The 24,039-nt window shown below is 38.9% G+C and overlaps 3 protein-coding genes across 8 annotated transcripts; 1 reads left to right on the top strand and 2 right to left on the bottom strand.

Moving 5' to 3' along the window:
- Positions 1-252: 252 nt before the first annotated feature.
- On the bottom strand, positions 253-5,093 carry LOC143419375 (aromatase-like). Its single transcript, XM_076885869.1, has 9 exons — positions 4,824-5,093; positions 2,908-3,058; positions 2,655-2,809; positions 2,391-2,567; positions 2,144-2,258; positions 1,944-2,058; positions 1,708-1,870; positions 1,376-1,617; positions 253-1,259 (listed from the first exon to the last, which is right to left on the bottom strand). Exons 1-9 carry the CDS (start codon positions 4,969-4,971, stop codon positions 1,029-1,031), a joined length of 1,497 nt encoding a protein of 498 aa, XP_076741984.1. The 5' UTR covers positions 4,972-5,093; the 3' UTR covers positions 253-1,028.
- A 1,659-nt stretch (positions 5,094-6,752) lies between these two features.
- Positions 6,753-19,283, top strand: LOC112435147 (uncharacterized). 6 transcript variants are annotated; one of them, XM_076885862.1, is made up of 19 exons: positions 6,764-7,251; positions 7,920-7,971; positions 8,080-8,097; positions 8,186-8,248; positions 10,328-10,420; positions 11,129-11,200; positions 11,294-11,398; positions 11,507-11,578; positions 11,814-11,906; positions 12,355-12,441; positions 12,564-12,653; positions 13,322-13,360; positions 13,449-13,526; positions 13,628-13,702; positions 13,951-14,043; positions 15,634-16,185; positions 16,278-16,468; positions 16,540-16,700; positions 17,152-19,283. In XM_076885862.1, exons 1-16 carry the CDS (start codon positions 6,796-6,798, stop codon positions 15,645-15,647), a joined length of 1,500 nt encoding a protein of 499 aa, XP_076741977.1. In that variant the 5' UTR covers positions 6,764-6,795; the 3' UTR covers positions 15,648-16,185; positions 16,278-16,468; positions 16,540-16,700; positions 17,152-19,283. The 6 variants fall into 6 exon arrangements, with proteins under 6 accessions (XP_076741976.1, XP_076741979.1, XP_076741974.1 ...); XM_076885865.1 differs by lacking the exon at positions 13,951-14,043 and having other exon boundaries at positions 6,766-7,251; XM_076885861.1 differs by lacking the exons at positions 15,634-16,185; positions 16,278-16,468; positions 16,540-16,700; positions 17,152-19,283 and having other exon boundaries at positions 6,753-7,251; positions 11,294-11,374; positions 13,951-14,941.
- Positions 19,284-19,541: 258 nt separating this feature from the next.
- Positions 19,542-23,572, bottom strand: LOC143419374 (aromatase-like). Its single transcript, XM_076885867.1, has 9 exons — positions 23,308-23,572; positions 22,193-22,343; positions 21,940-22,094; positions 21,676-21,852; positions 21,426-21,540; positions 21,226-21,340; positions 20,990-21,152; positions 20,658-20,899; positions 19,542-20,548 (listed from the first exon to the last, which is right to left on the bottom strand). Exons 1-9 carry the CDS (start codon positions 23,453-23,455, stop codon positions 20,318-20,320), a joined length of 1,497 nt encoding a protein of 498 aa, XP_076741982.1. The 5' UTR covers positions 23,456-23,572; the 3' UTR covers positions 19,542-20,317.
- Between the last annotated feature and the right edge of the window lie 467 nt (positions 23,573-24,039).

The following is a 24,039-nucleotide window of genomic DNA, read 5'->3' as shown; positions in this document are numbered from 1 at the left end:
GACTTTGACTCATTGGTTATTTAATAAATTGAGGCTCTCATGGAGTTTATGCTTATTAACACATGTATTGGGTGTGAAACAGGAAGTAATAATACGAAAATTTATATGAACTACTGATTCTGCACAATAATGAAAATGAATATTTAAAATGAGCTTTTTTATGTGAAGTTGTTTGCATGGTGAAGCTGAAGTATATACAGCATTATAGCATATTTCTACACTGATTATATAACATAGAAATACCCACAAAGGCAAAGTAAATGCAGATTTTATTTACGGTAAATCATTCATGAAAAGGGTTATTGTTCTTAGCCATAATGTACTTTTTCTATAGCTTTATTTTTAGTTATATAAACTAAAAAACCTTTTTTAAAAATCAGGCATAATGTTGGGTAATTACAAAACCACAGAGTAAAAAGTCTCAAGTTAATTTGACCAAATTTGTCAACACAGCCAAAAATGAGACTACACTGAGTACCCGGAGAGATCATGCCCAAGCCAGGTGGTGGAGTTGAACTCAGGACCAATCACTGTGCCACCATTGCAACAGTTTACTGTAGTTTGAGAAATTTTGAGAAAGGTTCATAGCGTGAGATTCTGTAGCTGAGCAGCTCCTGTAGTAATGTAATGTTTGGGTGACCCACTTACAAAACAACAGATGCTAAATGAGATGAGAAGAAACTGATATCAAACTGAAAACATAATACAAATAAAACTAATGTAAATACAGAACCATTGCTCCTCTGCATGTGATTTTTTTCTTCAGTTATTTCAATCATTGTAAATGCATCTTTATTAAATGTATGAGCTGTGTACACTGTCAAAACATTAATCAGAAATCTATACTTAACAAGTGTACTTTGTTAAAGATTAGTAAAGTTTAATTTGGAGTACATGTGCTGTTAATACAAATTTACTGTGAGTATTTCCTAGTACAGGACTTCATTAAGGCCTTTAAACCCATTTCAAGATGTTTTCATCTGAAGTGTAAAAAGCGCCGTTATGTTTCGCAGCTTGATATTGTGGGGTTATGTCATTCGTGGGATGAAGCGCATGGCCAGGATGTGCTCGTCGTTCACTGGCTGCTGTGACAGGTTGTTGGTCTGCTTGATGCTGTTGAACGTGCAGCCTTGACGAGGACACACAGTGTACCGAGACAGGAGAGTGACCAGGATGGCCTTCATCATCACCATGGCGATGTGTTTGCCCACACAGGAACGAGGCCCGCAGCCAAAGGGCTGGAAGTAACGATTGGGTACCTGCCAAAGAGAGAAAGCAAAGACTCAGATGTGTGTGTGTGTGTGTGTGTGCATGTTTTTTTTTTTTAGTTTAAACCATTAAACATTTATTGCTGAACTACACTCTGCTCACTTACCGTTTTTTCAAAGTTCGTGAGGTTGAACTCTTTAGGCTTGGGGAAGAATTCGGTTTTGTGCATGAGGCCAATGTTGAGAATGATGTTGGTGCCTTTCTTGATTTTTGTACCTGCGATGTCGTTGTCCTCCAGAGCTTTCCTCATTGTGAAATCGACCACAGGATGAAACCTCAAAGACTCGTTGATGAAGCTCTCCATCACTTTCAGACTTTGGTAATCGATATTTTCCACGTCTTTTTCATCTGAAAATGAAAGATGTGTCAGAATACTTCTACTCACCAGAGTGAAACTGTGAATATGGAATATTGGAAACACTGTAAAGCTGCACTAACTCAAGACGGTGTTCATCTCCTCCACTAGCTGCAGCTCTATGTCCGGGCTCTGTTTCAGCAGCATCAGCATGAAGTAGAGGCTGATGGAAAGTGTGTCGGGGGCTGCGATTACCATCTCTAGCACACACTGCCTGACATTATCTGCTGATAGCTCTCCGTAGTTCTGTTAAACACAACAGACGGGAATAAGAAAAGACAATTGAGGGGACGACAAAAATCCCTCCAAAGAGACCGACCTGGGCAAAGATGAGCTCTGTTGCAAAGTCGAGCTCGTCGTCCAGTTTCTCGGCTTCATGAATCATCTTTTTCTTAACTTCAAGCAGGCTCTCTATCGCATCTTGCAGCTCCTGTCTGTTGGCACAAAAAGCAACACAAACATTAGGTTGAAGAAATCGCAAACCACAATACTGACTTACTGTGAGATGAGGTGTCTTACGCTGCTCTCTTATGCTTGTTGTACAGCCATCCAACCTTGAAGAATATATCTGGTTTTATTAGAACTGTCTGCCAGGTCTCAAAGTAGTTGCCAATTTTCATCAAGAATTCTTTCTCTGAATTATTAAAAAGAACAACAACAACAACAACAAAAAATCAATAGATGCAGCGCCAGAGCTCATGCGTCACAATTTCTTGCAGATAGTATGCGGTTTTAGGAATCTATGTGCAGTAAACACGCAATTGACCATTTAACGGCACTCCTAGGAACAGCCTGTTGGAGATGTCCAAAATGATGGCTCTCAGGAGACTGAGAGTATCCACATGTCCAGAGGGGTCAGTCATATCCTGTAAGTTGTCCAGGTGTTTGGCTGTGGAGCTCACACCGATTCCTACGGTCCTCTGCAGGCCGGGTCCAGTCAGAGCTGCACAGTAACATTCAGTAGCTCCACAGTTCAAGAAAGCAATAGTCTAACCACAGTATGTGCTGTCAGTGTGTGGTAATCGCTCACCTTTAGAAAAATATGTTCTCACTTTTTTCCAAAGCAGGACATCACTGTTGAAAATGATACCATTTCCGTACATGCCGATGCACTCGAGTCCTTTTTTGTTCCCAAATCTGGAGGTGTAGTGGGCACTCCTCAAAACGTGGTACACTTCAGAGGACCTGCAGAAGAAACCAGGCTTTACCTTTATCTGAAAATTTACTGTAAAACAAGTTCGGTTTACTCTAAAAAACAAAAACAAAAAAAACAACCCACTTGCCTGCTCAAAATCAGGGTCTCCTCTCCGTTTATCCACACCCGCACAATGCTCCCATATTTGTTGTTGTAGTAGTTACACGCTGTTCCAATCCCAGACCAGATGAACCTGCTGTAGGAGAGAATGGGACCGAGTCCTGCTAAGAAGGAAGGGCCTGACAGAGAGAAATAGGTTATGATAGTAGACTCCCACTTCTACTGCAAATTAGCAAGAACCTTGTCTGTTGAGTTTAATTTGAGAAAGATAGTGTATTTTTTTTTGGGATAGCTGCCAGGCTCTGATCTTAGTATATAGGAGAGTGGCAAGTAAGGACGGCACTCTTTGTTCTGTGTGTAACTGTTATTTGACTTCTGCATGAACCATTTTCATCAGTATACAGGAATTTGCACCTGGAGCTGCAAAACAGAGACTGTTTGTGATAGTTTTAATACACAAGGAACACGCTCTGTGATGGTTGAGTAAACCTTGTTTTGTCATTGATGCAGACCTTCTGTGTATATGAGGGTTTCCCTTTCTTTGTCATTAGATGCTTGCTGACTTTACTCTGTATCTGATTCCTTCGCAGTGGATGGCTAAATGATATAAAAAGACACTTTGGAGCCTTTAATTAATATGGTATATAAATACTTATAGTATATAGTATATATATATATATATATATATATATATATACATAGAGTTATTTAGGATGAATAATAGGATTTGATAAATAAGGTAAAGATTTTTTAATTGCAATTTGAAGTGTATTTAGAGTGTAATTACTGTAATTACCGTACTAACTATAAGTATTTATAGTTAGTACATTTATATATTTATAGTTACATATTTATAGTTAGTATTTATAGCTGCTGTATCATCCATGTGCTCTCTGGCAAACTTCAGACGGGCCTGGACATGCACTGGCTTCAGCAGCGGAACACGTCTGGCACTGCGGGATTTGATTCCCTGCCGTTGTAGTGTGTTACTGATGGTGACCTTTGTTACTTTGGTCCCAGCTCTCTGCAGGTCATTCACCAGGTCCCCCCGTGTGGTTCTGGGATCTTTGCTCACCGTTCTCATGATCATTTTGACCCCACGGGATGAGATCTTGCGTGGAGCCCCAGATCGAGGGAGATTATCAGTGGTCTTGTATGTCAGGTGCCATTCATACAGGTAACGAGTGGGGGACAGAAAAGCTTCTTACAGAAGACGTTACAGGTCTGTGAGAGCCAGAGATTTTCCTTGTTTGAGGTGACCAAATACTTATTTTCCACCCTAATTTACGAATAAATTCTTTACAAATCCTACCATGTGAATTCATGGATTTTTTTTCACATTCTGTCTCTCACAGTTGAAGTGTACCTCTGGTGCAAATTACTGACCTCTGTCATCAGTTTAAGTGGGGGAACTTGCACAATCGGTGGCTGACTAAATACTTTTTTGCCCCACTGTATATATATATATATAGTATACACACACACTCATATTGATATAATGTTGATATAATGGAATAATATGTTCCTTATAGAGAGATATTTAGGATGAATAATAGGATTTGATAAATAAGGTAAAGATTTTTTAATTGTAATTTGAAGTGTATTTAGAGTGTAATTACTGTAATTACTGTACTAACTATAAGTATTTATATACCATATTAATTAAAGGCTCCCTGGGGCGCACTCTGTCAGTGCGCCCCAGGGCAGCTGTGGCTACAATGTAGCTTGCCATTGCCAGTGTGTGAATGTGTGTGTGAATGGGTGAATGACTGAATGTAGTGTAAAGCGCTTTGGGGTCCTTAGGGACTGAGTAAAGCGCTATACAAATACAGGCCATTTACCATTTATTTATATATATATATATATATATATATATATATATATATATATATATATATATATATATATATATATATATATATATATATATATATTAGTGCCTACCTGGTATGTGTGACTGTTTTCTTTGTCTCCAGGTGGTGAAAAGCAGCAGCAACAGCAGCAGAAGTAGCAGGACAGCAGTGACTTCTGACGCTCTATCAGCCACCATGGGGCCAGCGATGAGCTCCTCTACCGGCAGCATCCTCTGCATTTCTCTAGCCAGGTACACCCAATGGAGCACTGTGTTTGCAGTCTGCAGCAGACTAAACAGAAGATGATCAACCTGTGGGTTTCCTCCTCTCTTATCTCCTGTGGAGTCTGTCCTTCAGTCTAGGACGTAACATAGCACTGAGCCACATTCAAATCAAAATACACCCACATCAACCTTTATCATTAACTGTTTGTATTACTGAAGTAGTTAGCATCAAATATACAGTAATTACAGACATCATTATGATTTTTTTTCATGATGATCTCTGTTATCTTACAATTATAGGGTCATTAGCCCTTATCTTACTTATTGTCTTTGATATTTTCTAAACTATTTATACCTTTATAGTTATTTTACAATTACAGTATTTTGTCATGTATCTTAAGTTTTTCATCACTGTGCTGCAGAAAATTGAACAACATGAATTTGCTGCTGTCAGACTGCATCAGAAGGACACTGATGAGCAGCGAAATGTGAGCTCATTATAAATAAATAGACTAAATAAGCAAGATGCCAGACGCAGAAACTGATTTAATATTAAAGTCTAATATCAAACACAGTGTCTCAATTCAAGGTCCAAATACAATATATATATATATATATATATATATATATATATATATATATATATATATATATATATATATATATATATAAATCCAGTGTTTCAAGTGTTTATAAATCCCTTGGCTGAGCTTTCACTTTAACAGTTGCCTGGAGACGTGGTCACTTAAGGGTTACAAGCACCATGGCAGAGAAGTGAACCTGAGACACAGCAGTGCATATCTGAACCACAAAGCAGTTTCCAGCAGAACAAAGGAGGTGCTTTTTATTCATAAGAATGGAGAACCTGCAAGGCTTTCACTGGTTGTGCTCTGCATTAGTGTTTAGATGGGCTTACTTCACATTTAGCTTTGTTGCACCCAGAGAAACCCCACTGTCCAATTCATCAACCCGGGAGGCTTTTGAAAGGGAAATTAATTAGCTGGGTCAGACTGACCTGTGTCAAAGGAGACAAGGACTTACTCAGGAGTTCAGAAAGGGAAAAGAAGAATTAAAAAATGTCATAATTATATTCTTAAAAGCTCAGTTTTAATAATTTAATCTAAAAGTGCTGTCAAAGCGATTGATTGATTGCATGTTAGTTAGTCCAGTGTAAGAAATCATAGTTGCAAAGTTGAAAGGAAAAAACACTGTTCATGGAAAGCTTTTGTGAATGAGCTGGCTTTCATGCTTGGTACCTGTGAATAGCTGGTATGCCCTGTTTAAAGATACTGGCCACACATCTAGGGGTGGATGTGTTGGTCTTGCTCTGAAATTAGCAACAGAAGCTACAATGACCTCTTCCCCCCACCCCCGAAAAAGCAGCAAATCAAAAATCAATCAAAAAAAATGTAACATTGACTATTTACGAAACTTTCAATTTCGAAATTCATATTGCAATGAATAGAAAAAAACAAAACCCTTTCATAAAAAGGATATTCTGACACCCACACATGTACATCCGCACACTCGCAGACATTTGCTGAAAGCTCTCTGAAAGTTCTTTTGTAGATCCCAACAATGTGTCCCTTGTTCGAAGCTTATTTATTCCACTTCCATGTAATTTTGAGTAGGACAAGCTAGTGAAAATGCTGAGGAAAACAGGCACCAGAATGATGGGAAGCCCTATGCTGTCTGGAGGATGTGTCATTCTGGAAATATGTCCATTAGCTGCATTTAAATCATGCAAGCCTACAGATTTCAGCAGTCTTGCAGATGTTTGTTATTATGCAATGCATCACGTGTCTCTCTCTCTCGCTGTAGTTCCAGGCAGATTTTGACATGTTTATTCCTCTCCAACTGCTCTACTGTGGTTTCTCTCTGACGTGTCATCTGCTGGCAGGTGTTCAGAAATGTGCTGTATGTGCTTCTGAATTACACAGCCCGGATCACTGTGCAGCGAGGACCAAGGAACGGGGCACAAACATGAAAGAGGGAAGTGTTGTTTCTCCCATGTGGAAAGTGTTGCTGGTGGGGCTGCTGCTCCTGAGCACGGCAGGTTTAGTGTTTCTGCTGTTTCGGCAGAAAGAGTTGGCAGATGAGCTGTTTAGGCTGGAGTCCCAGATGCAGGAGCTGACAGAGAGCTGCAGGTTGCGGACGGGAATCCTGCCCATCGACCCCGGAGAGGCCCGAGAGTTCAGGAAGCTCCACCGCCGCAGGAGAAACCAGGAAGAAGATCCAATGCAAAGCGAAGATCAGAAGGATATGCTGATGCTCATGACATACTCTATGGTTCCTGTAAGACATCAGCATGCTTGGATGTTTCTGTAGGACTGTGAATACTAATGCTAAAAGTTGTTTACTCTATTATGACAAAAACTGAATTTTTTTATTTTTCCACAGTTTGGTGTCTTTAATACGATCATGTGAGGCATCTCCTTGCAATCTAAGAAATCCAGGAGTCTGTTGTAACCATTAACAAATTTCTAGTCTTGAGTGCTTCCTGGAAAAGTACTTTGTGCTGTGAAGAGTGACTGCTCCTCCCTCGGCTCCACTTTCTTCCACTACAAAACTGGCATTTCTTCAAAGCCGTGCTACTGTATATTTTGTGAGGGAGCCGGGGGCAGTATCATTGTTTTTATTAACAATTAATCTTCACTTTCAGTTTGTTTCATCTAAAGCCTAAAGATTAAAAGAACAGCAGACATTTAAGAAGTGAGAAAATTTTAGGGAATTTTAGTTGTTGTTGTTGTTATACTCTAACTGCTTCAGCTCTGTTAACGAGAATGATTCTTTTGCTGGATTTTGGGAATAAACACTGAACATGGCAAAAGATTAAAATATAGACCTTTAGAAAACACCCTGTCCTTTCTGTGTTAACAGGGCCTAACTCAAATGGCCCTATATGTGGTTAACTTACACCTAAATCAAAACTTTCCTCATGCCTGTCTTTTTCTTTATTTCAGGTCAAAGCCTTCACAGACATGTGCAGGAGCTCCAAAGGAATTTGTTTAACAGGTGCACATCATAAAAACATGCATCTCCACTGTTTTCATTTGCGTATTTACTGCCCATAGTTGTTGTTGTTGTTTTTTTTAAATATGTGAATTGTTTTTTTCTTTCCAGGCCCACCTGGACCCCCAGGTAAAAACTGAAATTTAAATTTACTGAGTAAATTTACTCAAATTATGCTAAATTCCTACTGCATTACAAAGTGTTTTTGTTCTGTCAGGTAAACCTGGTTCACCTGGACCCCCAGGTCCACCGGGGCCAGAGGGGAGACGAGGTAGAAAAGGTGAGAACTTTTATATGTCTAAGAAATCTGAGAACCCATCTCCTCTCCCATTCAGCGAAAAGCTGTATGAAAACAACCAAATTTGCAGAACAGAAGCTTCTCGTGCATTTCAAACAGTCTTTCATTGTTCCTGCTGTGATTGCACAACACGAGCATCCCACTCACTGTCTGCAAGAAACTTGTATTTAGCTGCCACATAGCTGTTTACTGCAGTGGGATAAGTGTTTGCTGCACTGATTAGCACTGATTAGCCCAAATTATAGTATTTTTGTTGTTTTGAAACTGAAAATTGCAGTGTGGGCAATGTTTTTTTGTTTTTTTTTAACTTTCACTCATTCACTGTATCTTTTTACCAACTCTGCATGGCTTAAACTCTGAGATTAATCTGAGATTCTGAAGAAATTTAGGTTTTTGAACTAACATGAAGCTCTTGATGAATACTCAGGGAGCCTGACATTACCTTAAAAGACTGTTAACTGTTATTGGTTCCTTTTCCTTCCTTCAACTCTTCAGTCTTTTTGTGATGTGTTAAATTTATGCTAAGTAGGGCTAATCCTTACTTCTCTTTTCTAAACTGAGTAGCTTTTGTCATTTTTCAGGCCTGCTTCCAGAACAAAATAACTGGGTGTGCATCAAATGTTAATGAGGGTAATCTCTGCCCATACAGCTCACTAGGGCTACCTGAAAACCCCAGTGTTCTAATTTCCATCAAAAAACACACCTTTAATATGTCTTGTGTCCTGTTTCCCTTCACTCACTCCCAAACCAGTCATGGCAGAGGCTGCCACTCCCCGGTAGTAGTTTTTCTTTCCCACTGTCCCCAAGTGCTTGCTCATATCACCTGATTTTTGTGGCTTTTTCTCTGTTATTGTAGCATCTTTACCTTACAATATAAAGCACCTTTATTGTGGTCGTTGGTTGTTGTGGTTTAATACGATAAAAATAAAATGTAACTGAACTGAATACATTTGAGGCATCACAAGTCATTACTAAGGTTAAAACAGTCTTATATGAACAGTTAATAGGGTAGCCCACATCACAGCATTCCTTTTTCTTTTATTGTTTTTGTTACTTCTGTGCCAGACTTCTGTACTTACCATACACCTTATAACAGGATGCAGCTGTTCTAAAACTCTGCAGCAAGAGTACTTACAGGGAGTAGAGAGAGGTGATATTTCTGTCATAATAAGGCCCTTTCATTTGTTTCCTGTTAAATCTAGAACCGAATTGCAGTCCTGCTTAATCACACTCTGACACATGTTATAGATCTCATGGTACCATATTCTGTAGATAGCACCAGAGGGCAGACTTACTTCTGATCCTCACATTTTCAGCATTTCAGTGGGAGGCAGAGCCTTCAGATATCATGCTGCTCTCATTTGAAACCAGCTCCCAGTTTGGGTTTGTGAGGCAGACACCATCTCTACTTTTAAGATTAGTTTTAAAACGGTCATTTTTGATAAAGCCTGTAGTTAGGGCTGAATCAGGTGACCCTGAACCATCACTTAGTTATGCTGCTGCGTCAGAGGAACCTCCCATGACGCATCGAGCACCTTTCCTCTACTCTTCTCTCTTTTACTCCACAGACTTCAAAGGGCCATGAACATTGCATGCCATTACCTCCCTGTGCTTTCAGCAGAGGTCTCTGGCTCTGAACATTTCTGACTCAGCCAACCTTCTTTGTTTTAATTGTCTCCTTGACCTATTTTCTCCTCTCTCCCTTTAACCCAACCAGTCAAGGCTGATGTGTGCTCTTCATAAGTGTGGCCCAGGCTGATCTTTCTTCATGTTAAAGTCATTCACCTCATATTTATGCATCCAGTGATATTTATGAAAGTGGCAATAACTGATAACAGCTTCTTTGGCTGGTAACATTCAAAATGAATATAGAATCAGAGCCCCCACCCACCCACCACGTGAAGTCTTAGCCTTACAGTGTAAAAATACTCTGAGATGACTTATGTTTTGACTTTTCACTATATAAATATAATTGGGTTAATATTAAAGAGTCTATATTAGCAGTATTGTTAATTTGGTCTGTTCTGCACATCATATTTTTAATAATCTGTGTACATAAAGGTCTTCCTGGTCCACCCTGCTCCACCTGTTGTTCCAGTGACATGAAAAACAAGATTACTGAAGGAAGTAGTCGTCAAATTTACGCATGGAGAGGTAGGAATAATGCCACAATGAGCCAGTGGACCAAGGACCGCAAACATGATATGAGAAGCTGTGTGATTATTAAAAAAACAGTGTTGGCTCACCTGAAGAGTGTTCAGTTGCTTTTGTTCACTCTATATTCGATTTCAGTAGTAGTTAAAAATCACTTGTTTATCCACTATGATATTAAGCAGTGTAACATTCACAGTTCTAGTTGTTTTACCACAAAGTAAAATCTTTTCACGTCTCTCCTCACAAATCAGACTGGTCAAAGGCATGATTAATGCCGAGATTTTAAAAGCACAGAAGCCATTCTCCTACAGAAACAAGATTTAAGACTGTTATTTAGATTTTAATTTAAACTCTTTGATTGTCTGGATTTGTCTCTATTTTATTTAGTCTCTTAGTTTCAGTCATGTTGATCTTAAAGATAAGTTCCCAACACACTGGTCATAGAGGTGTCCATTAGCCTGATCGACAACTGTTCATCCATTCATCCATCTTCTGATTGTTTAGAGTTAGAGTCAGAGTCAGGGTGATCACTGATGATGACTTAGACCTCACAGGGTTAAAATTAATAGCTAATAAAACAACACAGAAAACAACAAGTTGCAAAGTATATATGTATGTCTGTATGGGTGGATGTTATGGATGGTGTGTGCTTCGTAACTGCTCTGAGATAAGGGTAGCAATTTATGTCTCTTTTTTTCTTCTTCACAGAATCACCGACACCACGTCCAGCTGATAACACAACTAATGTTTTGAATGTTAGTGGCACAAATATAAAATTAGGTTAGTTACCACTCTGAGCGATAAGAAGTCTTGTTTGGCAGACTAATATTTGACTAAGAAAAAGCATCAAACTCAACATCTTTTATTTCCTAGATTTTGGTTCTTTTTATCCAAACCACAGTCAAGACGCCTTCAACAATACCAAAGAAGAAAATGTCACAGAGGTCCCAGCAGGTGAGAGGTCCCAATCATCAGCAGGTGAGAAGTGCTGAACTTCAACAACAGTCAGCGCAGCCACGATCATTTGTTTTTTGTGTCACAACTGAAAATGCTGCAGAATTGTAAATGTCCTCTTTTTCCCTCCAGGCCTGCTGAGTGTAGCCTTAGACAACAACAGCGACTCCTTCAGAAATGTTACTGTTACTACAGTGGAAAGTGGTAAGAAAATGTCTGCTGTGCTTGCTATCAGTATTGCCACATCACTTCAGAACACAAATAAAAATGGTTGAATAATTGCATTTCCCACTCAGTTAAACCTTAAATGCGATCTTTTGTGCTTATTTCCATTTTGGCTCAAAAGGATTTGAAACTTTGGCCACATATACAGTATAATAGTGTATCTGGATTCATTTAAAACATTTATGGTTATGCTGATCATGTTTCTTTTCTGCAGACTGGATATCACCTCACCCAGATTACCAAAGTGACAACCTGACTGAAATCGACCCAGAAAATGTTACAGAAGCACCAATGAATTTATTAGCAGGTTAATATTGGTACTCATTCATTGTACACACAAATCTTATTTCACACTATACTCATTGTATTGGATTTCCTCTTTGATTCCACGGTGTTACCAACACCAGGTGAGCCGCATGATGCTGGAAAAGCTCTCTCTGATGAAACTTTAGACACATATTTGAAAGCTGGTAAGAAACCATTTGAGTGTCAGAGTGTCTCTGCTAAGATATTTAAGAGACGGCTGAATGTTTTAGAACTGACGTTAACAAATTCATTTATATTTCTGCAAACGATACATTTACGATCACCTAATAACTGGAGACACAAAAACTGGTGAATTATGTGATTTTAAATTACACACGATATGACATAAAGATCGCTTGCTGTTTGTAATAAACCAGCAAGTTTCTTCTACAATTATGATAAATTGTGTGTCCAATCATCCAGTGACATCTTCTACGTTCCTTCTGCAGAATCACCAACAGCACATCCATCTGAAAACCTCATAGATGCTTTGAATGTCTCTGACTCTGAGAAACTGGACAATAAGACAGAATCAGGTAAATGATCAAAAAAACTAAATTTGAATATATGAAAAATGTATTTAAACCACACAGTTTAACCCCCCCCCCCCCCCCCCCCCCCCCAAAAAAAAAACAAAAACAAAAAACCCCCATTCTAGACCGTTCACCGTTTTATGAAGATTACAGCTACAGCACAGCAATTCTTAGAAACCCTGAAGTCATCACAGAGGCAGCAGGAAAATTAACAGGTATTAAACTCTAAAACATCCTCTTTCTGTCACTTTAGAAGTGCTTTCACTGTATAGACCCCAGTGATGCAGATCTAAACAGTGCTGCATTTAAGGGCAGCAGAACTGTCAGTGAACAACAGTAAAAACTGGTGTGTTTTAAAAATGCTCCTGTTGTGAGTGTACGGGCTCATACTTGGTTTGATTAGTTTTACTGGCTGCAGATACTTTATTCGTTCACAATCATTCACAAGCTGACGTTACAACTGACTAACAGACTGTGCACTAATATCTTTTAAATGTCTTTGAATACTTACCTTAGTTATATAGTATTATATTATCACTTCATATTTTTAATCCATACTTATTTTACTTCATTTGCTTTCAGATTGTTTTTTAACACTTGTTTTTAATCCTAATGTGATCATACTGTATTCTATGTTATTGAGCTCTATTTATTTAAGCAACTTAATCATGTCTGCAGTGTTTAACTTGATTTTAACTTCTATGAAAAAAGATTTTTCCAATTTTGGGATTAAAATAAACTGCAAATTAAATTTTTCCTAAGAATGAAAAACTGTTTAAAATACTTGCAGCAGAGTATGAAGTTGAGCTCCAAATTGAAGCAATTAACTATTCGAATATATAATTTTTCTAATGTGTGGACCAACTTCTCTTTCTTACTGAAGAATCACCAACAGATGGTCCAGCTGCAAACACCAGAGGAGGTATGAACATTTGTAACCCTTCTGACACAAAAATCCAACACAAAAAATTCACCAGGACTGATTAATGACAACATTTTAATTCCTCTAGACACAAAACCATTTATGAACAACTTTAATGATGCCAACACTGAAAATGTTACAAATGGACCAGTACAATTATTACCAGGTAATAAACCTTGTGCTTTGAGTTATTAACTGCATGTCCTCCTCTTGTTGTGCTTGGTATGCAAAGAAGACGTGTTGAACTTTGTTGTCTTCTTTTCACAGCTCCACCTGATGCAGATTTAAACAGTGACTCCTCTAATGGCAGCGAGACCTTCATTAAAGCAACTCTGAAAACTGGTAAATTCAAGCTGTTTAAAGTTCAGTGCTGTTTTATGTTTCTGTAGTAAATGTTTTGGGGTGGTAAGAGCTTTATCTCTTAAACATCATTAATTATGAAAATATATAGTTTAGGCTTTTTATTTATTTTTATCTCATGAACAGTGAGATTTAACCAGGAGTGAGAAACCAATTTTTATATATTACTTGTATACAAATCTAATGTGTGCAGCAGAAATTGTAGTTACATCTTGTGTTTCTTCCTGAAGAATCACCAACAGCGTATCCTCTTCAGAAAGCCACCACAGATGCTTTGAATGTCTCTGAATCTGAGAAACATCTGAGCATGAAAGTGAAAACTGGTAAATCAACCAAGACTGCAAAAGTCTTGAGCTGGCTCAAGACTTTTGCACAGTGCTGTATGAAAACAGGATCATAACCAGGAACTGTTCTTTAGAAATAGGTGGAGAAACTACTTGCTTTGGGTATCACTACAGAAGGTGACACTAGTTTAAAAGAGAGAGACAACAACAAGTTTACAGCTTTCCTTTGTTGCAACTAAAAGCGTTCTACAGAACTTCATTAATATTTATGTGTAACACCCGTCCCACGTTCTATTGAGAGGGGCCCTGGGTTCCTGTTGTTACTTTCCTATTGATACTCCCTTTTTAATCAGAATCAGAATCAGAATACTTTATTGATCCCTGGGGGAAATTATTTTTTGTTACAGTGCTCCATTTTAAACCAACATTAAGACAAGACAGACAATACGCTAACTAAGAATAGTACAATATATACATATATATACATACATACATACATACATACATACGTCACTTATAAATAAATATTTGGAAAAGAAACATGTGTAGCTGTAGCAGCAAACAGTGTGTTAAGTGGATGCGTTGTACAGGGAGATGGCCACAGGCAGGAATGATTTCCTGTGTCGTGCTTATGGTATTAAATATGCAATAAAACTACACTATATGGAAATAAATCACACACAAGCAGGTCAATTATAAAGTTAACTCCACTTTAGTGAATGCTGAATTAACAACACAAAGGAAATAAGTAAAATCAATAAAGTTTGTTAAACAATGGTAAGGTATCTACCTCAACAGAAACAAAATAATCAAATAATATTGTGGGCCCTCACGCGCTCTCACCAAACACACACACACACCTAAAACAATATGGTCGCTTCACTTGTTGCCAAGCAGTAAAAATAAAAGCACGTGCAAACAACAGTACTCACACCTCCAGGCAGTTCAAGGGGATAGCGGGGAAACTGGGTCACGGCTACCAGCAGGCCATGGCAGCAGCACTCACAGTCGTCCTTTCCACGTGCTCCCACGTGAACACATAACTTCAGCACACCAGCAGAAGGGGCCTCTCTGACACGCCAGCAAGACGTCCGTCTCCTCCTACTGAATCACACAACCCTGCTAAATGCCAGTTCACACGCGTTAACATTCAATCTTAGCATTAGCTTAATAAATAAAAACAGAGCAGAACAAGAGCTTAGCGAATATGCTAGGCTACGGTGAGTCTAAGATGAGACAAAAGGTGTTGCTTTTTAGAACATATTCAATGATTGGCTGAACATTTTCTCGGGTGGTAGGATCTACTAATGCTATTAATTTAAGGATGTCAAACTCATTTTACATCATAGACCACATGCAGCGCACTTTGATCTTAAGTGGGCCAGATCTTTGAAATTACATGATAAATGCATAAAAAGTTCTAGTAGTTCTTTCATTTAAACTTTCATTTAAACTTGCATAGGTATGTCTTGAACACGTTTCAAAGTCCATTGGAGACCTTGCAGGGCCAATTCTCATTTAAAACCCCTGCTATAAGTGAAAGTGCTTAACGTGGAGCTATTTGTGCAGCTATTTGCATTGCTGATTCTGAACATTTTTCCTACATATATGTGTTTTTGCTTCTAACAGATGGGAAAATCTGAGCCGATGCCACAGCGATTCCGAAGAAAAGCCAAAGGTCAAGGTCTGGGCTCGTCCTTTATCGCAAACGAGCAAATATCCAGCTCCCTCATCTCTCCTCCCAGTGCTGTAGATAACCTGCTGTGTAACAACCTACTAGACTCCAACAACGCCTCAGAGCTGGCCGAACAGACATCTCAGCTCTCTCAGAGCCTCACTACTGCTAATGGCACCTGTCACGCAGAGGCAGAGTTAACTGAATCTGACACAAAGGGATGTAACCCTGCTCTCCGCAGGGATAACTGTGTGGTAGCTGCTGGTCCTGGTCCACATAACGACCCAGGCAGACTAACAGAAGTGTGTCTGGATTCTTATCTTCCTGCAGAGCTTTCTGGCCTTTCACACTCAGAAATCGCTCCCTTGTGTGCCAACCAAAGCTTGAATCTCTCAGCCTGTCATGTGCAGAAGGAAGATTCATTAATATTAGTTGTTTTTATTATGAACTCCTCCGAGTCTGCCATACAACAGATGCTGCTTCAGGTCGACTCTGAAGAACTTGAGGTAAATTATTCAGTAGAAAATTATCAATAGAGTCGTTTGGTGTCCATTAGTCTTTTATAATGAGGTTGCTTCGTTGTATTGTTTATTTTTAGGTATCCTGCCTATGTGATAGTCCAGCGGGGGAGGTGACAAGCTACAGTGTAGCAGTGGGCCAGTATTCTCTAACTGTGAAGAGGCCTGCGGTTCACGTCGAGGTGGTCGGGACGGTATCTTACCAGCTGCCTGCTGGGACGTCTCAGTCATTGCAGTTTTCATATAAAGTCCCTTTAACCAGCTTCATCAGGTGAGATATGTAGTGCTCGTATTTGAAGTGCAGCATTTAAGTGACATAAAATTAATCCAAGTTTCCTGCAGGCCTTTTGTGGTGTCCACAGAGGAATATGGGACGATGTGGCTTTCCTTCTCTCACGACACAAAGCAGAATCTGACGTTGATAAATGACAACCAAGAACCTCTCACAGCCACTCTGAATGCTCTGAAGAAGAAGCTCCAGCTTCATGTTGTGGAAGTTATAGGTGAATGAACATTTGTTTCCTGCTCGTATTCAAGCTGTTCAAACTGAGAGTATCATTTTATGCTTAATGCATATAAAAGCAGCATTCACATCAACATGTGTGTGTTAGAATATTCACCAACTCATCTGTGGTAACTACTGTTTATTTATTCTTAACATTAGGAATAACTGTTTTAAAAAACTACATTAATTAAAAAGATGAGATAATGCAGCTTGACTATACGTCAAATATGCCTCTAATGAGGTGTACTTAGGAGTTTATGAAGAAAACTTACAACTTTAACTTTCGCTTGTATGCAGCATGAACATCATTAAATAACACGGCGGTACCAATAAACAGCATTACAAAGGGGAAGAAGAAGAAGATTTTAAAATTGCATATAGAAAAGGAGACATAGATATTAATGTGTCCTATACTTTTTGCTGAGTAACCTTCATTGTTTTCTGCTCAGGCATGGAAGGAATCGTAGCTTGCCGTCTCCTTCAGGATCTGCCGTGTCTGATGCATTGCCGGGTGAATGCCGGCTGGCTGGCTGTCTGGCTGCGGTCGCCGGTGCCCGACCTGCCCGACTGCCTGATCTACCACTGCCAGAGAGCTTTACAGAGCCTCTGAGACTCAGAGCTGCAGCACCACTCACCACCACTGAAACCACTGAGGAACTAAACCCACTAGACCCTCACTGAAGAGGAAGGTACACAGAGCTGAAGTGCTGAACAGAAAAGGAGAAACCTGCTGTTGTGGCTTTTGATCTTTATTTTGCGGTCTTTATGAATTTCACTCAAAGTTATTTAGTAAGATTTGGTTTTATTTATTTGGCAGAACTATAACTCATTGAAAGACATGGCAGGTTAAAAGCTCAGGGTCAAATGATGGTGTTTAATCATCTGTGGGTGTTTCATTATTGCCTTTTAGTCGTGAAAGAGCTCCATAATCACTAAACAATTGAAGCCTTCTTCCTGGTTAAATTCTGATGGTATGCTTTGTATAACAGAAAATTCTCAAAGTGTAAAATAATGAAGTTCTCAGTTGTTTCTTTTTCCTGTACACCAGAGAGAAGATATATATTTTTTGTGATCTGAAATACATTTTCTAGGCTACAACAATCATAACAGTGGAGCGAGTAAGTCCACAGTCACTTGTCCCTCTTCCACTTTCACATTTACAACAGATGCATTGAAGAAAAGATAGTGTAGCAACGTCAGTGTATGAATAACCACAGACAAATCAGAAGGATTACATGACGGCCACGGCAGAGAAACTGAAGGATCATGTCATCACTAAGCCACTTTCTATTAGTTCGTTAGCCAAGCATGGTTGCTAAATATGCAGCACTAACCAAAAATGGCCCCTTGAGGCTGATTGATTGCTTCTCTCTCCAAAAGACCAGCACGGTGGCTGATAAAATGCAAACGTTGCGGTTTCAAAATTAGCAGCACCACTATATACATTCTACACCTTTAACATATTAGCCCTATTGAGCTGTGATGGCTAATGCCCAGTAAATGTAAAGCATGCTAGCTTTAATATTTAAAGACGCTTAATGGAGATTATTTCTACTTGATCTAATCATGATCTAGCGATAAATCTCATGGTAAAACCAGCCCAACCACCTTTTCCTGCTTACAACTGAACCTCGGATTTACAGAATTGCTACACTTTTAATTTTTTTTTGACTTTCACCATAATAACAGCAGGCTGAAATGCAAATAAAACTGAAGAAAGATGCTCTCTTGTTCACTTTTTACAGACTTGTCTCATGAGATGCTAAACAGAAGTGCAGTGTTTGATTATTTTCCAAGAATCAGCAGCTTGTCCTCTGATTTTGATTTAGTCTCTTGAATGGATGAGCGCACAGTATATTTGCACTAGTTCATTTTATTTGCAGCTCTTTTGCTCCTTTATTGAAAAAGCACAGGACGATACTGACAACGACTCCACGTGGAGGTTAATAAGAAATTGAAGCATTTGATCGGTCATGTTTGGCATATTCATGAAATTTAAAGTGTTGTAAATATTTGTAAAATATCCAGTTGGCCTGCTCGCGGCTGACGTGAACTTCCCCTTTTTTCTTTCTGACACGTACAGTGAGCGGTCTGTCTTGGACGGTATGGACTGATTATTTAAGCACTCATGTTTCTCATTAGGTGGATGTTAAGGGTTGTTATATTTTTGTATGACTGCAGTATTAAAAGAACATATTTATGCGTTTATATTCTTACAAAATGTTTACATGCATTTCACTGAAAGAAAGGGAACCATTGTTCTTCATGTGCTGTTTGACTGGTCTGTGCCAGATTACACCTGTATGTTTCTTTGACATGTTTTGGCTTGTTTTAAGTAATTCAGCCTGAAGGGAAAGTTTGCTTTCTGCGTTTCTTCTATGCCTGTGTGCTGGTTTGAAGCACAGTGTGATGCTAACAGTGTCTCTAATACTCAGTTTTAACCCTACGCCTTATGTTTTAATGCCAGTACGGCATGTTTGATTTGTGCCTGTGGTACAGAGGAAAAAAAACATCCTTGTTTCTTGGAGTGCCTGTCATTACATTCAGTTAACTTATGAATAAATTCAACATGTGAAAATGACCCTTTGACTTTGACTCATTGGTTATTTAATAAATTGAGGCTCTCATGGAGTTTATGCTTATTAACACATGTATTGGGTGTGAAACAGGAAGTAATAATACGAAAATTTATATGAACTACTGATTCTGCACAATAATGAAAATGAATATTTAAAATGAGCTTTTTTATGTGAAGTTGTTTGCATGATGAAGCTGAAGTATATACAGCATTATAGCATATTTCTACACTGATTATATAACATAGAAATACCCACAAAGGCAAAGTAAATGCAGATTTTATTTACGGTAAATCATTCATGAAAAGGGTTATTGTTCTTAGCCATAATGTACTTTTTCTATAGCTTTATTTTTAGTTATATAAACTAAAAAACCTTTTTTAAAAATCAGGCATAATGTTGGGTAATTACAAAACCACAGAGTAAAAAGTCTCAAGTTAATTTGACCAAATTTGTCAACACAGCCAAAAATGAGACTACACTGAGTACCCGGAGAGATCATGCCCAAGCCAGGTGGTGGAGTTGAACTCAGGACCAATCACTGTGCCACCATTGCAACAGTTTACTGTAGTTTGAGAAATTTTGAGAAAGCTTCATAGCGTGAGATTCTGTAGCTGAGCAGCTCCTGTAGTAATGTAATGTTTGGGTGACCCACTTACAAAACAACAGATGCTAAATGAGATGAGAAGAAACTGATATCAAACTGAAAACATAATACAAATAAAACTAATGTAAATACAGAACCATTGCTCCTCTGCATGTGATTTTTTTCTTCAGTTATTTCAATCATTGTAAATGCATCTTTATTAAATGTATGAGCTGTGTACACTGTCAAAACATTAATCAGAAATCTATACTTAACAAGTGTACTTTGTTAAAGATTAGTAAAGTTTAATTTGGAGTACATGTGCTGTTAATACAAATTTACTGTGAGTATTTCCTAGTACAGGACTTCATTAAGGCCTTTAAACCCATTTCAAGATGTTTTCATCTGAAGTGTAAAAAGCGCCGTTATGTTTCGCAGCTTGATATTGTGGGGTTATGTCATTCGTGGGATGAAGCGCATGGCCAGGATGTGCTCGTCTTTCACTGGCTGCTGTGACAGGTTGTTGGTCTGCTTGATGCTGTTGAACGTGCAGCCTTGACGAGGACACACAGTGTACCGAGACAGGAGAGTGACCAGGATGGCCTTCATCATCACCATGGCGATGTGTTTGCCCACACAGGAACGAGGCCCGCAGCCAAAGGGCTGGAAGTAACGACTGGGTACCTGCCAAAGAGAGAAAGCAAAGACTCAAATGTGTGTGTGTGTGTGCATGTTTTTTTTTTTAGTTTAAACCATTAAACATTTGTTGCTGAACTACACTCTGCTCACTTACCGTTTTTTCAAAGTTCGTGAGGTTGAACTCTTTAGGCTTGGGGAAGAATTCGGTTTTGTGCATGAGGCCAATGTTGAGAATGATGTTGGTGCCTTTCTTGATTTTTGTACCTGCGATGTCGTTGTCCTCCAGAGCTTTCCTCATTGTGAAATCGACCACAGGATGAAACCTCAAAGACTCGTTGATGAAGCTCTCCATCACTTTCAGACTTTGGTAATCGATATTTTCCACGTCTTTTTCATCTGAAAATGAAAGATGTGTCAGAATACTTCTACTCACCAGAGTGAAACTGTGAATATGGAATATTGGAAACACTGTAAAGCTGCACTAACTCAAGACGGTGTTCATCTCCTCCACTAGCTGCAGCTCTATGTCCGGGCTCTGTTTCAGCAGCATCAGCATGAAGTAGAGGCTGATGGAAAGTATGTCGGGGGCTGCGATTAACATCTCTAGCACACACTGCCTGACATTATCTGCTGATAGCTCTCCGTAGTTCTGTTAAACACAACAGACGGGAATAAGAAAAGACAATTGGGGGGACGACAAAAATCCCTCCAAAGAGACCGACCTGGGCAAAGATGAGCTCTGTTGCAAAGTCGAGCTCGTCGTCCAGTTTCTCGGCTTCATGAATCATCTTTTTCTTAACTTCAAGCAGGCTCTCCATCGCATCTTGCAGCTCCTGTCTGTTGGCACAAAAAGCAACACAAACATTAGGTTGAAGAAATCGCAAACCACAATACTGACTTACTGTGAGATGAGGTGTCTTACGCTGCTCTCTTATGCTTGTTGTACAGCCATCCAACCTTGAAGAATATATCTGGTTTTATTAGAACTGTCTGCCAGGTCTCAAAGTAGTTGTGAATTTTCATCAAGAATTCTTTCTCTGAATTATTAAAAAGAACAACAACAACAACAACAACAAAAAATCAATAGATGCAGCGCCAGAGCTCATGCGTCACAATTTCTTGCAGATAGTATGCGGTTTTAGGAATCTATGTGCAGTAAACACGCAATTGACCATTTAACGGCACTCCTAGGAACAGCCTGTTGGAGATGTCCAAAATGATGGCTCTCAGGAGACTGAGAGTATCCACATGTCCAGAGGGGTCAGTCATATCCTGTAAGTTGTCCAGGTGTTTGGCTGTGGAGCTCACACCGATTCCTACGGTCCTCTGCAGGCCGGGTCCAGTCAGAGCTGCACAGTAACATTCAGTAGCTCCACAGTTCAAGAAAGCAATAGTCTAACCACAGTATGTGCTGTCAGTGTGTGGTAATCGCTCACCTTTAGAAAAATATGTTCTCACTTTTTTCCAAAGCAGGACATCACTGTTGAAAATGATACCATTTCCGTACATGCCGATGCACTCGAGTCCTTTTTTGCTCCCAAATCTGGAGGTGTAGTGGGCACTCCTCAAAACGTGGTACACTTCAGAGGACCTGCAGAAGAAACCAGGCTTTACCTTTATCTGAAAATTTACTGTAAAACAAGTTCGGTTTACTCTAAAAAACAAAAACAAAAAAAACAACCCACTTGCCTGCTCAAAATCAGGGTCTCCTCTCCGTTTATCCACACCCGCACAATGCTCCCATATTTGTTGTTGTAGTAGTTACACGCTGTTCCAATCCCAGACCAGATGAACCTGCTGTAGGAGAGAATGGGACCGAGTCCTGCTAAGAAGGAAGGGCCTGACAGAGAGAAATAGGTTATGATAGTAGACTCCCACTTCTACTGCAAATTAGCAAGAACCTTGTCTGTTGAGTTTAATTTGAGAAAGATAGTGTATTTTTTTGGGATAGCTGCCAGGCTCTGATCTTAGTATATAGGAGAGTGGCAAGTAAGGACGGCACTCTTTGTTCTGTGTGTAACTGTTATTTGACTTCTGCATGAACCATTTTCATCAGTATACAGGAATTTGCACCTGGAGCTGCAAAACAGAGACTGTTTGTGATCGTTTTAATAGACAAGGAACACGCTCTGTGATGGTTGAGTAAACCTTGTTTTGTCATTGATGCAGACCTTCTGTGTATATGAGGGTTTCCCTTTCTTTGTCATTAGATGCTTGCTGACTTTACTCTGTATCTGATTCCTTCGCAGTGGATGGCTAAATGATATAAAAAGACACTTTGGAGCCTTTAATTAATATGGTATATAAATACTTATAGTATATAGTATATATAACTCTATGTGTATGTATATATATATATATACATATATATATATATATATATATATATATATACATAGAGTTATTTAGGATGAATAATAGGATTTGATAAATAAGGTAAAGATTTTTTAATTGTAATTTGAAGTGTATTTAGAGTGTAATTACTGTAATTACTGTACTAACTATAAGTATTTATATACCATATTAATTAAAGGCTCCCTGGGGCGCACTCTGTCAGTGCGCCCCAGGGCAGCTGTGGCTACAATGTAGCTTGCCATTGCCAGTGTGTGAATGTGTGTGTGAATGGGTGAATGACTGAATGTAGTGTAAAGCGCTTTGGGGTCCTTAGGGACTGAGTAAAGCGCTATACAAATACAGGCCATTTACCATTTATTTATATATATATATATATATATATATATATATATATATATATATATATATATATATATATATATATTATATATATATATATTAGTGCCTACCTGGTATGTGTGACTGTTTTCTTTGTCTCCAGGTGGTGAAAAGCAGCAGCAACAGCAGCAGAAGTAGCAGGACAGCAGTGACTTCTGACGCTCTATCAGCCACCATGGGGCCAGCGATGAGCTCCTCTACCGGCAGCATCCTCTGCATTTCTCTAGCCAGGTACACCCAATGGAGCACTGTGTTTGCAGTCTGCAGCAGACTAAACAGAAGATGATCAACCTGTGGGTTTCCTCCTCTCTTATCTCCTGTGGAGTCTGTCCTTCAGTCTAGGACGTAACATAGCACTGAGCCACATTCAAATCAAAATACACCCACATCAACCTTTATCATTAACTGTTTGTATTACTGAAGTAGTTAGCATCAAATATACAGTAATTACAGACATCATTATGATTTTTTTTCATGATGATCTCTGTTATCTTACAATTATAGGGTCATTAGCCCATATCTTACTTATTGTCTTTGATATTTTCTAAACTATTTATACCTTTATAGTTATTTTACAATTACAGTATTTTGTCATGTATCTTAAGTTTTTCATCACTGTGCTGCAGAAAATTGAACAACATGAATTTGCTGCTGTCAGACTGCATCAGAAGGACACTGATGAGCAGCGAAATGTGAGCTCATTATAAATAAATAGACTAAATAAGCAAGATGCCAGACGCAGAAACTGATTTAATATTAAAGTCTAATATCAAACACAGTGTCTCAATTCAAGGTCCAAATAC

Source organism: Maylandia zebra, linkage group LG7, assembly GCF_041146795.1.
Source record: "Maylandia zebra isolate NMK-2024a linkage group LG7, Mzebra_GT3a, whole genome shotgun sequence".
NCBI lineage: Eukaryota > Metazoa > Chordata > Actinopteri > Cichliformes > Cichlidae > Maylandia > Maylandia zebra.
The sequence above is the reverse complement of the archived record's forward strand: the minus strand, read 5'-3'. Positions and strand labels throughout refer to the sequence as shown.

What these genes read in the sequence shown, in the direction of transcription:
- LOC143419375 (XM_076885869.1), bottom strand. Translation starts at nt 4,971, where the DNA reads ATGCAGAGGATGCTGCCGGTAGAGGAGCTCATCGCTGGCCCCATGGTG. An exon ending in GAGACCCTGATTTTGAGCAG is followed by an intron (nt 2,810 to 2,907) that starts GCAAGTGGGTTG and finishes TTTCTTCTGCAG; the next exon opens with GTCCTCTGAAGTGTACCACG. An exon ending in GGAGATGAACACCGTCTTGA is followed by an intron (nt 1,618 to 1,707) that starts GTTAGTGCAGCT and finishes TTTCATTTTCAG; the next exon opens with ATGAAAAAGACGTGGAAAAT.
- LOC112435147 (XM_076885859.1), top strand. Translation starts at nt 6,796, where the DNA reads ATGTTTATTCCTCTCCAACTGCTCTACTGTGGTTTCTCTCTGACGTGT. An exon ending in GGACAATAAGACAGAATCAG is followed by an intron (nt 12,442 to 12,563) that starts GTAAATGATCAA and finishes CCCCCATTCTAG; the next exon opens with ACCGTTCACCGTTTTATGAA. An exon ending in TAAAGCAACTCTGAAAACTG is followed by an intron (nt 13,703 to 13,950) that starts GTAAATTCAAGC and finishes TTCTTCCTGAAG; the next exon opens with AATCACCAACAGCGTATCCT.
- LOC143419374 (XM_076885867.1), bottom strand. Translation starts at nt 23,455, where the DNA reads ATGCAGAGGATGCTGCCGGTAGAGGAGCTCATCGCTGGCCCCATGGTG. An exon ending in AAAACAGTCACACATACCAG is followed by an intron (nt 22,344 to 23,307) that starts GTAGGCACTAAT and finishes TCTCTCTGTCAG; the next exon opens with GCCCTTCCTTCTTAGCAGGA. An exon ending in GAGAACATATTTTTCTAAAG is followed by an intron (nt 21,853 to 21,939) that starts GTGAGCGATTAC and finishes GTTACTGTGCAG; the next exon opens with CTCTGACTGGACCCGGCCTG.